The 13,928-nt window shown below is 39.8% G+C and overlaps 1 protein-coding gene across 1 annotated transcript in view; it reads left to right on the top strand.

Moving 5' to 3' along the window:
- The first annotated feature begins 10,286 nt into the window (after positions 1-10,286).
- Positions 10,287-13,928, top strand: part of DYNC1LI1 (dynein cytoplasmic 1 light intermediate chain 1) — a 93,103-nt gene continuing 89,461 nt past the window's right edge. The window contains exon 1 of the mRNA XM_053714258.1: positions 10,287-10,592. Coding sequence (XP_053570233.1) covers positions 10,468-10,592 — 125 coding nt within the window. The 5' untranslated portion in view covers positions 10,287-10,467. The remainder of the gene's footprint in view (positions 10,593-13,928) is intronic.

Genomic DNA, 13,928 nt, shown 5'->3' with positions numbered 1-13,928 from the left:
CATGCAATGCCAAGCCAGTGCAATGAAGATCACTGAGGCCCTCTCCTGCTTGACTCGAGCAATGACCCGAGGAAGAAGAGCAAACAGGGGAAATAGTTATGCTAGACTGAAGGTCCAAGGTACCGCCAGGGCACTATCAGTACCACCTGAGGGTCCCTGGACCTCGACCCGTACCTCTGGAGCTTGGCATTCTGCCGAGATGCCATGAGATCTAATTCCGGCTGACCCCATTTGAGAATCAGGCTGGAGAACACTTCCTGATGAAGTTCCCACTCCCCCGGATGAAAGATCTGCCTGCTCAGGAAGTCCGCCTCCCAGTTGTCCACCCCTGGGATGTGGATCGCCGACAGACAGCAAGAATGGGCTTCCGTCCACTGAATTATTTTGGTTACCTCTGTCATCGCTAAGGAACTCCTCGTTCCTCCCTGATGATTGATGTAAGCCACTGAAGTTATGTTGTCCAACTGGAACCTGATAAACTGGACGAGGCTAACTGGGGCCAGGCCAGAAGAGCATTGTAGATTGCTCCCAGCTCCAGAATGTTTATAGGTAGAACAAACTCTGACCGAGTCCAAACTCCCTGAGCCTTTAGGGAGCCCCAGACTGCTCCCCATCCTAGAAGGCTGGAGTCTGTTGTCACAATCACCCAAGATAGTCTGCGAAAGCAGGTTCCCTGGGAGAGATGATTCAGAGCCAACCACCAGTGAAGAGAATCCCTTGTCTCCTGCTCCAGTAGTATTCGAGGAGACAAGTCTGCATAATCTCATTGCTTGAGCATGTTTAACTGCAGAGGCCTGAGATGGAACCGAGCAAACGGGATGATGTCCATTGCTGCCAACATCAGCCCGATTACCTCCATGCACTGAGCCACTGATGGCCGAGGAGTGGACTGTAGAGCTAGACAAGTATGGAAAATCTTTGATTTCCTGACTTCTGTCAGAAAAATCTTCATTGATAGGGAATCTATTATTGTTCCTAAGAAAGATACGCTTGTGTTTGGAACTAAGGAGCTCTTTTCCAAATTTACCTTCCAACCGTGAAATCGCAGGAAGGATAACAAAATTTCCGTGTGTGATCTTGCTTGTTGTAAGGATGGCGCCTGGACCAGGATGTCGTCCAGATAGGGTGCCACTGCAATGCCCCGTAAGCGAAGCACCGCCAACAGTGAACCCAGAACCTTTGAAAAAATTCTGAGAGCTGTGGCAAGGTCGAAGGGAAGAGCCATGAATTGGAAGTGTTTGTCTAGAAAGGTAAACCTTAGAAACTTGTGATTATCCTTGTGAATAGGAACATGCAGGTAGGTACGCGTCCTTTAAATACACTGTTGTCATGAATTGACCCTCCTGGACCAAAGGAAGAATGGAACGAATAGTTTCCATTTTGAAGGACGGTACTCTGAGGAATTTGTTTAAACTCTTGAGATCCAAAATTGGTCTGAAGGTTCCCTCTTTTCTGGGAACCGCAAACAGATTGGAATAAAATCCCCGACCCTGTTACTGTATCGGAACAGGAACTATGACTCCCAGGTCGGAGAGGTCTCTTACACAGTGTAAGAACGCCTCTCTTTTTGTCTGGTCTACAGATAATCTTGAAAGCAGAAACCTGCCTCTGGGAGGAAAACTTTTGAATTCTAGTTTGTATCCTTGGGACACTATGTCTACAGCCCAGGGATCCGGGAAATCTCGAGCCCAAACCTGAGCGAAGGAAAGTCTGCCCCCTACAAGATCCGGTCCCGGATCGGGGGCATACCCTTCATGCTGTCTTTGATTCAATAGCAGGCTTCTTGGATTGTTTCCCCTTATTCCAAGACTGATTGGTTCTCCATGATGGTTTATACTGTTCCTGCTTGGAAGCAGAAGAGGAAGAATTTCCCTTGAAATTTCGAAAGGAACAAAAATTACTCTGACGTCCTTTCTGTTTGTTTCTCTTATCCTGCGGGAGAAGATGACCCTTACCTCCCGTAATATCAGTAATTATTTCTGTCAAGCCAGGTCCAAACAAGGTCTTCCCCTTGTAAGGAATCGTTAAAAACTTAGAATTAGAGGATACGTCCGCAGACCAAGGTTTTAACCTTAAGGCTCTGCGAGCTAGAACAGAGAAACCTGAAATCTTTGCCCCCAGCTTGATAACTTGAAGGGAAGCAGCCGTAATAAAGGAATTAGCTAATTTAAGAGCTTTTATCCTATCCTGGATCTCATCCAGGGGAGTGTCTGTCCTAATAACATCAAACAACGCATCAAACCAATATGCTGCCTCACTGGTGACGGTAGCAATGCACACAGCTGGTTGCCAGTGTAAACCCTGGTGTACATACATCTTTTTAAATAACCCCTCTAATTTTTTTGTCCTTGTCCATAGGATCTTTAAAAGCACAACTATCCTCTATGGGTATAGTAGTTCTCTTAGCCAGAGTGGAAACTGCTCCTTCCACCTTGGGGACTGTTTGCCAAGCCTCCTTGACAGAGTCGGCTATGGGGAACATCTTTTTAAATATAGGAGATGGAGAAAAAGGGATACCCGGTCTCTCCCACTCCTTACTAATGATCTCAGAAGCTCGGTCTTGAACCGGAAAAACATTTATCGAGGAAGGGACCTCGAAATATTTATTAAGCTTACTGAATTTCTTAGGATTAATAACGACTGTGGAGTTGTTGTCGTCCAATGTAGCTAAAACCTCCTTCAGTAGTAGACGGAGGTGCTCTAGCTTAAACCTGAAAGATACCACTTCAGTATTAGTAAGAGGGATTACACTGTCAGAATCTGAAATTTCACCTTCAGATGCTACTTCGGTATCCCCCTCCTCAGGTTTCTGGGAGGGGGCATCCTCAATAGCAAGAACTGCGTCAGAAACCTCGCTTACTGAATGTCTGATTTTCCTCTTACGCTTTCCCTGCAACATTGGAAAAGTGGACAAAGCATCTGAAACTGCAGAAGACATAAGAGAAGCGATGTCTTGTAAAGTAACCCCAGCAGGAGTTATAGAGGAAGCGCAGGGCACTGCATGTGAGGGCGGTAAAATATGGGACACTTGAGGAGAAAGCTGCGGCATATATTGAGCATTGTCATTAGACTCCTGAACAGCATCCTCTTTTGAAAATGATGGCTCAGCAAAAAGTCTATCCCTATAATTTAAAGTCCTCTCAATACATGAGGAACATAAAGGAATTGGTGGTTCCACATTGGCATCAAAGCATAAAGAACAAGTGACAGCTTGTAAGGATGCTTGGTCCATCTAAACTCACAACTGTTCACAAAAATAAAGAATTTTTTAAGCAATTTTAGAACTGAACAAAAAAAATGTTACTGTCTCTTTAAATTTAAAAAAACTGTAACATTTTTCCTTTTTAGCGTATGTAAATACAGTAATACAAATTAGCCCTGCAGATCACCTCTACACCTCAGCAGTACTTTGCTGAGGTGTCTACTTGTCTGAAGAAAACAACCCTCTCTGCTTAAACAGGAGCCGTTCCCACTAACAGAACCAAAACTCTGCAGTCTCTAGTTGGCACGCATCCAATTCACCAAAGATGCGCAGATGAATATGCTAACAAGCTTCTTCTTACGACTATCAGGAAGAGGAAGTAAGAAAGGGTGTGATCCCCTAGTACCGCCCATCTTGGGCGTCGCCAAATCCTGTCATCTCCCGGTTGTGCATATTATTAAAAATGAGATGAGAACCACCATAAGCCTATGCTTTCTATATCCAGCCCCAGTACCTGCGCTGTTAGTGTCCACATATACCTCCTGACAATGTAGGAGCTACACATATACCTCCTGACAAAGTGTCCCATATAATCAAATGGGGGAGGGGGCGAGAACAGGACAAGAAGGGGTTAATAAGCACTCATTCCTATATTTTACGGTAACTAAGTTGAAACATTCAACTATTGCATTGATGTAAATTAAGTTAAAACTTATTGAAATTTATTAAACCACTAAAAGAGAGTGTGATAAGATAGAACACTCTCACATATACCTAAATAGCTCCACACTCGCACTTGACACTCACACTATTAACACAGATGCTGCAATATACCCAGACAATGCCACACAGACTCAACCACCCCCCTGTATTCCTGGCCAGTAACAGGATACGCTGGCTTCAGGTGACAGGGATGGTTTATGTACTGAGTGACATGTCCCTTGCAGCCATAATAGGTATCGTGAGTGTCAAAAAATAGAAAATTTAAAAACACTATGCTTGACTAAGCATACAAATGTGCTCCGCACAAACGCATTTCGGCCGAATGGCGGCCTTTCTCAATGTGCTAACTTCGGATTGACAAGACGAGTGTCTCATTATTGGTGCCTTATATATGTATCTCCTGTTTCAATTGTCCAATCGCAGCGTGCATGAAGCGCACGCCCACCTCCAAGCCAATCCTGGGCTGTATACTATGCGCGTGTCATGGATTGAGAGTCATTATTTGATTGGTCACTGATGAAACCTTTTCAGCCAATCCCTAATGACCTTCTATTTCCTATGGTCCGTATGTGGGATTGATGTAACGATAGCTGTAAATAAGGTCACTGTGAGTAGTGCAATACTATGTGCACAAAGAGATTTAGATTCCTAGTGCCATTATGTGTAAGGACCAGGGTGTTAGCATTAACGGTGTGCATATAATATATACACACAGCATGCCACACGGTTCTGTGTCATGGATCATAATTATGGCTCATTGTTAAATAAATGTGAATAGCGCTAACATGGATTGCATGGAGCATTCATTTCCAGGTAAATACAACACGATAATCAAAATGTGTGGAGTTTGAATATCCTATTTATTTAGATTGTTGCCCATTATATCCTAAATCTCAAAAATATAGCGAATGCCCATATATGATGAAAATTATAAGTCATCACTACATAGATGTGATATCGTAACACATATTAAAAAGCAACACTATACTCATGAGAATATGAATTCAGTGATTTTTGGGGTACGATTTACATTTCCACATCATTATAGTTACTACCATATTGAATTGTAATGTGCTTCATAAAAAGCATAATCCGCTGTGCGTATCACAATATTATCTAAGGATTAATCTCTGGGTGCACATGAGAGTGCAGCTACTAAAGAACATCAATTTATGTATTATTATTACAAGGATTAAAATTGATTCTAAACCTTTAGAAAATCTACAGCCACAAATAATATCCTCAATGCCAACAGTTCCCATCATCCTAACACTATTAGGAGTTTACCTATTGGGGAGTACTTGAGGATACGTAGAAATTGCTCATCAATTGAATCTTTCCAAAAGGCTGCTAATGAATTAAGGAATAGACTATTGTTGAGGGGTTATTCTAGAAAGTCTCTCAAAAGAGCCTATCAGAAAGCTATACATAAAAATAGAGAGGAACTTTTAAGACCCAAAAAGACAGAGGCAAACTCTAATCCCATAAGATTCATCTCTACATATTGCAATCAAAGCCAACAAGTATCCAATATACTATCAAAACACTGGCATATCTTACAACTAGATGAACAGTTAAAATCTATTATTCCCCAGAATCCTATGTGTACCTATAGACGGGCTAACAATTTAAGTGATCAATTAACCTGTAGTCATTTTGACAGAAATGCCAAAAAAGCACCAATATATAAAGGATCCATAGCATGTGGAAACTGTAAAAACTGCACATATATGGTTAAAAAGAAATACATGATGGATAGATTTAACAGAAAGTGGACAATTCAGAGTCACATCACTTGCAAAAATTCAAATGTTATCTATTGTCTGTCATGTAGCTGCAATTGTTTTTATATAGGCATGACTACTCGACAAATGGGGGTTAGAATCACTGAGCATCTTAGCAACATAAGGAATGCAGCAAAGGATGTAGAAAAAGGCAAACAAATCACTAGCGTTGCCAGACACTTTCTACACCACCATAAAGGAAAAACAAATACTTTTAAATTCTGGGGATTGGAAAGTATACGTCCCGGTATACGAGGAAGCGATATGGAACAAATCTTGTTAAAAAAAGAAGCGAGATGGATTTTTAATCTTTACTCTGTCATGCCTAATGGCATGAACGAGAATAACAACTTTTGGGCATTCCTCTAATGTAACATTGTAAGAATCAATTTTAATCCTTGTAATAATAATACATAAATTGATGTTCTTTAGTAGCTGCACTCTCATGTGCACCCAGAGATTAATCCTTAGATAATATTGTGATACGCACAGCGGATTATGCTTTTTATGAAGCACATTACAATTCAATATGGTAGTAACTATAATGATGTGGAAATGTAAATCGTACCCCAAAAATCACTGAATTCATATTCTCATGAGTATAGTGTTGCTTTTTAATATGTGTTACGATATCACATCTATGTAGTGATGACTTATAATTTTCATCATATATGGGCATTCGCTATATTTTTGAGATTTAGGATATAATGGGCAACGATCTAAATAAATAGGATATTCAAACTCCACACATTTTGATTATCGTGTTGTATTTACCTGGAAATGAATGCTCCATGCAATCCATGTTAGCGCTATTCACATTTATTTAACAATGAGCCATAATTATGATCCATGACACAGAACCGTGTGGCATGCTGTGTGTATATATTATATGCACACCGTTAATGCTAACACCCTGGTCCTTACACATAATGGCACTAGGAATCTAAATCTCTTTGTGCACATAGTATTGCACTACTCACAGTGACCTTATTTACAGCTATCGTTACATCAATCCCACATACGGACCATAGGAAATAGAAGGTCATTAGGGATTGGCTGAAAAGGTTTCATCAGTGACCAATCAAATAATGACTCTCAATCCATGACACGCGCATAGTATACAGCGCAGGATTGGCTTGGAGGTGGGAGTGCGCTTCATGCACGCTGCGATTGGACAATTGAAACAGGAGATACATATATAAGGCACCAATAATGAGACACTCGTCTTGTCAATCCGAAGTTAGCACATTGAGAAAGGCCGCCATTCGGCCGAAATGCGTTTGTGCGGAGCACATTTGTATGCTTAGTCAAGCATAGTGTTTTTAAATTTTCTATTTTTTTACACTCACGATACCTATTACGGCTGCAAGGGACATGTCACTCAGTACATAAACCATCCCTGTCACCTGAAGCCAGCGTATCCTGTTACTGGCCAGGAATACAGGGGGGTGGTTGAGTCTGTGTGGCATTGTCTGGGTATATTGCAGCATCTGTGTTAATAGTGTGAGTGTCAAGTGCGAGTTTGGAGCTATTTAGGTATATGTGAGAGTGTTCTATCTTATCACACTCTCTTTTAGTGGTTTAATAAATTTCAATAAGTTTTAACTTAATTTACATCAATGCAATAGTTGAATGTTTCAACTTAGTTACCGTAAAATATAGGAATGAGTGCTTATTAACCCCTTCTTGTCCTGTTCTCGCCCCCTCCCCCATTTGATTATATATTAATAAGGGTTAGCACCAGGGAATATTATATCCCTTTTTCCTATCAAATTATTTTTCACAGTGCCAGACTTCTTCTTTCTTTTGTAAAGTGTCCCATATCCCATGAGTCTCTTGATTGTCCCTTGTTGAAATCAAGTGCCTAACTTGTTCTGAGTCCTTGTCCCCCAGATAATAAGTCAGCACTTACCTCATAATCTGCCCGACAGTAAGGCAGCTCCCAGGTTTGAGAGGTCCTCTCCCTCCCATGGACCTGTGACTAAAAGGAAAAAGACTGAGTAAGATCCTTTTCTCAGTTTTTCAGAGTTAGGACAGCATCAGTATGGGAGGCGCAGTGAGAATTATGTCCCACAAGTTCCCATCGCTCTAAAGCCACCACTGCTCTACTGAAGAGACTGATATGGACTATGGCTACACCCTAGGACAAAGCAGCACAATCCTGTACTACTTTAAAAATAATAAACTCTTGATTGAAGATCTTTTTCTAACACCTAATTTACCACCTCCTTGCTCTTAATGTAGGCAAAGAGAGGTGATATTTAACAGCTTTGCTATGGTGCTCTTTGCAGGAGTGATATTCCCAATAGTAATTAGATGATCCATAGACTCATCGTGTCATTAAAAAGAAATATATATATGTGTGTGTGTGTGTGTGTATATATATTTGTTTATATGTATGTATATACATACAGTATATACACATAAATGCACTTACTGTATATATGCATACATACACACACACACATATATATATATATATATATATATATATATATATATTATATATATATATACACCCATACACACATTTAGTCCTATATACATATATATACACACCCACAATATAGCTCTTTCCATTCAAACACCTTGTCATATACCTTTTAGCCCTTACAAAACATTTTGTAATATTTATATTAATCATTTTTATCAGTGTATATATGAGTGTAACACTTTATTTTAATGCATTTATGTTGTGTTTGGTGCACTTTTTTTTTTTAAAACCCTTACACTTTATGCTAGGGGGTAAATGTATCAAATTTGCTGCAACTAATCATGTCTGACCGGTATTGTTAAATGCCGACAGCATACGATGTTGGCCTTTAACATTGCACAAGCATTTCTTGTGAAATGCTTGTGCAATGCCGCCCCCTGCACATTCGCGGCCAATCAGCCACTAGCAGGGGATGTCAATCATCCTGATCGGAATGATTACAGTTCACCACCTAAAAGGTGGCGGACGAGTTAAGGAGCAGCGGTCTTATGACCACTGCTTCTTAACGTAAAGGGACATAAAACTCAAATTTTATCTTTAATGATTTAGAAAGAGCATGCAATTTTAAACAACTTTCTAATTTACTTCTTTTATCTAATTTGCTTCATTCTCTTGATATACTTTGCTGAAAAGCATTTCTAGATAGGCTCCGTAGCTGCTGATTGGTTGCTACACATAGATGCCTCGTGTGATTGGCTCACCCATGTGCATAGCTATTTCTTCAACAATGGATATCTAAAGAATGAAGCAAATTACATAATAGAAGTAAATTGGAATGTTGTTTAAAATTGTATTCTCTACTTTAATCATGAAAGAACATTTTTGGGTTTAGTGTCCCTTTAAGTTTCCGGCAAACTGAAAACTTCGGAGGTAGATTCCAGCATCCGCTGCTTGGAAATACAAATCATCATTTTGCTAATTTTAGGGAAATAAAAGGTAAAATAAAACTAAAACTTTCATAGCTCAGATAGCACATGAAATTTGAAGAGTGCTCACTTTACTTTTATTATTAAATTTACTTAATACTCTTGGTATCCTTTATTTATCTATGTAGGCTTATGAGCAGCAATGTACTACTGAGCGCCAGCTGGTGATTGGTGGCTACTCACATATATACCTCTTGTCATTGGTTCACCAGATATGCAAGCAATAGTACAATAATAATATGCTCTAACACTGATTTCTAATCATCTCCTATAATCCTTTTAATAGACTTTGAATGTATTGTTCCATTTGAGCCACATGGAGCTGAATCATCAACAGTTAATTTGAATATCCAATTAACCATGTTGGATAGGTTTTAAAAGGCCAAAACCAAGTGCTGGAAAGTCTCCTTGAAAAAGTCAAGCTGTATTAGCGAAACGTACAACAGAGTGTGGAACAAATGCTGCCCACCACCCACATTCTATTTGTCCACTACATTCTAAACCCAAACATGGTAAAGTCTCAAATATTAAAGTAAATTAGATTTAAATATTCATGAGAGTATTTTCCCTTAAAACAAAAACCTTTTACATATAATATAGCCTTCATGCCAAATGTGGTCTTGGTCCCATGGTTCCATTATAAAGCCAGTCCCGCTACCTGAACATAAGCATTGTTCCACCTACAATATGAAAGCTGTAAAAAATACACAAGCAAAACAACTTGCTGCTAGGACATAAACTTGTGTCATGCTCACTGGTCTGTAGATACCAGAATTACTACAGTTACAATTTCACAGTTATCTGTGACTATGCTTGCGCCTACTGGATAATACATTAAAATAAGTATGCTGTAGTTCAACACCTGAGCAAAAACTGGGTACACTGACATTATACAAAACCGTTCCACTTTTTTTGCCTCCTAATAATTTCTATCTTACTACCATAAAACGCTGCAACGCATGACATAGCACGTTTTTGCAGGCAGCTAAAGGGCTAGCAACGTAAAATAAAAGGTCCTCTATTGTACTACTCCGCTATAATACTATCCATTCTGCGCTAAACTAGACCGTGTTGTTTTTTTCACAGTGACGCGAACATTATCCCAACAACTGAACACATTTCCAATAGGCAACACGTCACCTCCGCCTCTCCTGGCAGTCGTATCTCCGCCCCCCACTCCTGTCTACCGCCGTCCTTTCTCCTCCCCCCCTCCCGAAAGGCTCTTGCTCCTTCTTCCCGGAGACCGCGCCTTGTCTACCAAAGCGGTAGGGAGAGGTTAAATCACAAAGCAGGGGGTGACTCTGACATTGAGTCTGACTCTGTATAGCATCTGGAGGGATGGCGGCGACTACAGCAGGGCGAACCGGCTCTTACTCGTCTCCATCCTCTAGCTTTAATGCTGGTTACGGGAACAGCCACAGCGGGGCGGCGGCCAGCGAGGACGAGGATGGACAGAACCTCTGGTTAGTGCTTATTTCTGTTTTTCATAGGGAACCAAGGCCATAGACTTCAGACATGGGCCTTTGTATGTGTGTTAGCAAGCTTCATATACAGCATTCAGTGAATGGTAGAGCTAGGCCCTGGTTGTAAAGCAGTATTCCCATTCATTATATCGCCGCATGTGACCATGATGTGCGTAAAACATTCATTTTATTTTGAATTGAAACAGCCTCAGTGGTATAGACTAGCGGAGAGAGCAACTTCCCCCTCCCACTTGGCTGCTTAACTCTTTCATCTGTTTATATACAGATGCATTTGACAAAGGGCTGTAGACCTGCCGCATCTCTGGGGTTAATGGAAGCTATTAGTGGGCGGGGCAAGGTTTGTTAGGTTACTGACAGGTGGAGTGGGAGTTTAACCTGTCAATGTTTAGCGCGTGCACATACCTGGTACTCACTACCTGTTGGTGCGTGCACGGCTCGGGAGGGTCCGAATGCGCGGTCATGTGATTAGATGACAGATGGGCGGTACCGGATGGGTTGTTTGTGAGCAATGACAGGGCATGAAAGATAGCGGCACTGATTTGCCATAATGCCTGTGTATGTGTTGTTAAACAGGAAACTGAGATTCCAGTATCTTCACTATTCTTACAACTCACACATGTTCTATCTCATTTCCATAGCAAAAATCTTACCCAAATGTTTTATGTAGGAACAATACAAGAACTGATCTTACAGTAAAAACTAACTTGGTTTGCCAGTCCCTTTTTGCATCTGTAAAACTGTAAATATTGTAGTGATAAAAGGAGCAGCAATGCACTACTGGGAGCTAGACGTACGCATATCTAAGCCAATGACAAGAGGCATATATGCAGGGATAGGCAAGGTGTCAGTACATGGACACTGGGGTCCGTGACTAGCCCTTGCAGTGTCTGCCACAACCTTAGTATATAATTTCTTTCTGATTAAATAATAGGAATAAAAAAAAAAAAATGTAGTGTGAATAACGTTAGTGGCTTGTCAAGAGACTGCTAGCGATGTTGGGTTATAAGTTATAGAATAAAGCCTGAGTGAAATACTGGATGTGTATCTGCATCTCTATAATAACACCTAGCTCTATACAAAGACAGAAGTGACACTGGCACATGCGTATAGCCAGTGGAGGGCTGGTTATAGTATCAGTGGTATCTGCATCAGTATAATAACACCCAGCACTATATAATGACACAGTAGTGACACTGGCTCATGGGTATAGCCAGAGGAGGGTTGGTTATAGGATCAGTAGTATCTCCATCAGTATAATAACACCCAGTACTTTATAATGACACAGTAGTGACACTGGCTCATGGCTATAGCCATAGGAGGGCTGGTTATAGGATCAGTGGTATCTGCATCAGTATAATAACACCCAGCACTATACAAAGACACAGTAGTGACACTGGTTCATGGGTATAGCCAGAGGAGGGCTGGTTATAGGATCAGTGGTATCTGCATCAGTATAATAACACCAAGTACTATACAAAGACACAGTAGTGACACTGGGACATGGGTATAGCCAATGGAGGGCTGGTTTTAGGATCAGTGGTAGCTGCATCAGTTTAATAACAGCAGACACTATAAAATAATGTTTTAATTTCAAATGTACCTTGGTGTCCTTCACTAAGGTCTGTACTTTGGAAAATGTCCACCACACCCTTTGTCTGTGCCTATCCCTGCATATATGTACCAGTCAGTAGCTAACACCTGAACCTACCTTGGTATTACTTTCAGCAAAGGATACCAAAAAAGGAGAAAGCAAGTTAGATTATAAAAGTAAATTGTAACATTGTTTTAAATTGTATGTTCTATGTGAATCATGAAAGACAATGTTGGGCTTTCATGTTCCATTTGTGTCATCACGAAGCCTCATATATCAGGGCTCAACAAACCCAGGAGCCACTGGCTCCTTGATTACCCCTGTATCCTAACTTTGTGAGTTTTTGTCCATAAATCTGTATACAGTAGAATTACAACAGTCTGGCTCCCAAATATTCTTACCGGCACCTACATTTTAAACAGATTTGTTGACCTCTGTATAGATAATCAGCAAAAATATTTAGTTTCTTAATTTATTAGGAGTTTTTGATGTGGCTCTGTCATCTTAAAAACATTAAAATACCAACATAATATTTAATTATTTTAATTATAAATCAACATCTGTTGGTGAAATTAATTCTGTTTGTCGTTATAAATTAATTTGAATCATGTTAAAAAAATACACTAAAGTAAAGGAAATATTAAAATTAGCCCCTTTTCTGACATCACACGATAGTAAAATTAGTGCATGCAATGAAATATTTTTGAAAATTTGCAGGTAAATTATCTATGTAGCTTTCTCCATAGGTTAGGTCATTTAGAACAAGGTTGCTAGCTTCAGTCTTCAAGGGCTGTAATCTGTCGGAGAATGTCCCTATGCTCAATGCAGTTGAATCACTTTATAAAGCTGATATACTGTATAAGGTAGATGGGGATTGAGAGTTAAAAGATAGGTTAAAAGCTTTTGCAATATTTTTTATTTATTTTAACCCATTTTCCTGTCATTTTTATTCTGAAATTTGTGGGATTTCCAATTCCTGTTGAAAATAGAAGTGCAGACTCCAGACTTTCACACTTTTATATTCCACAGTCTTTGGTTGCACACTCTAGTGACCCATTTATAACTGTCCCTAACTGGCCTCAGCAGAGAAGGAAATCTAGATTACAACATGGCGGCGCTCATTATTCTAAGTAAGTAGAACTTTCTACTCAGTGTTACTAGTATATATTCATTTAAAAATACATATGCATATTATTCTCAGACACATTTTTGCTTTGAATCCATCCTTCTATCTAGCCTTTATTTATTGTTTAAAGGGACAGTATACACCAATTTACACATAACTGCATGTAGTAGACACTACAATAAAGAAGAACATGCACAAATACTGATCTAAAAATCCAGTATAAAACCTTTTTAACAACTTACTTAGAAGCTCCAAGTTTAGCTCTGTTGATGAGATTAACTGGGACACCCAGTGAAAGGGGCTGGGTGCAGATACTCCCCCTCCCCCCTTAACTGCATATGAAAAGACTGATTAGACAAACAGGAGCCAGCAGTAGTCTGTATACATAAGTATACATCTGACACTTTGGGGCTTGGTTAGGAGTCTAAAAACAAGCACTATGTTATTAAAATATAAGCAAACTATACATTGTTACCAAAAAAAAAAATTCCAGATAGGCTATATAAATAGATCATCTACAAAACATTTTATGCAAATAAAAATCTAGTGTATAATGTCCCTTTAATGTTCCTATTTAGTTAAGAGTTCATATTTAACA

This window comes from Bombina bombina, chromosome 5 (genome assembly GCF_027579735.1).
Source record: "Bombina bombina isolate aBomBom1 chromosome 5, aBomBom1.pri, whole genome shotgun sequence".
Classification (NCBI taxonomy): domain Eukaryota; kingdom Metazoa; phylum Chordata; class Amphibia; order Anura; family Bombinatoridae; genus Bombina; species Bombina bombina.
Note: the sequence above shows the minus strand (reverse complement) of the source record. Positions and strands in the feature narration are given on the sequence as shown.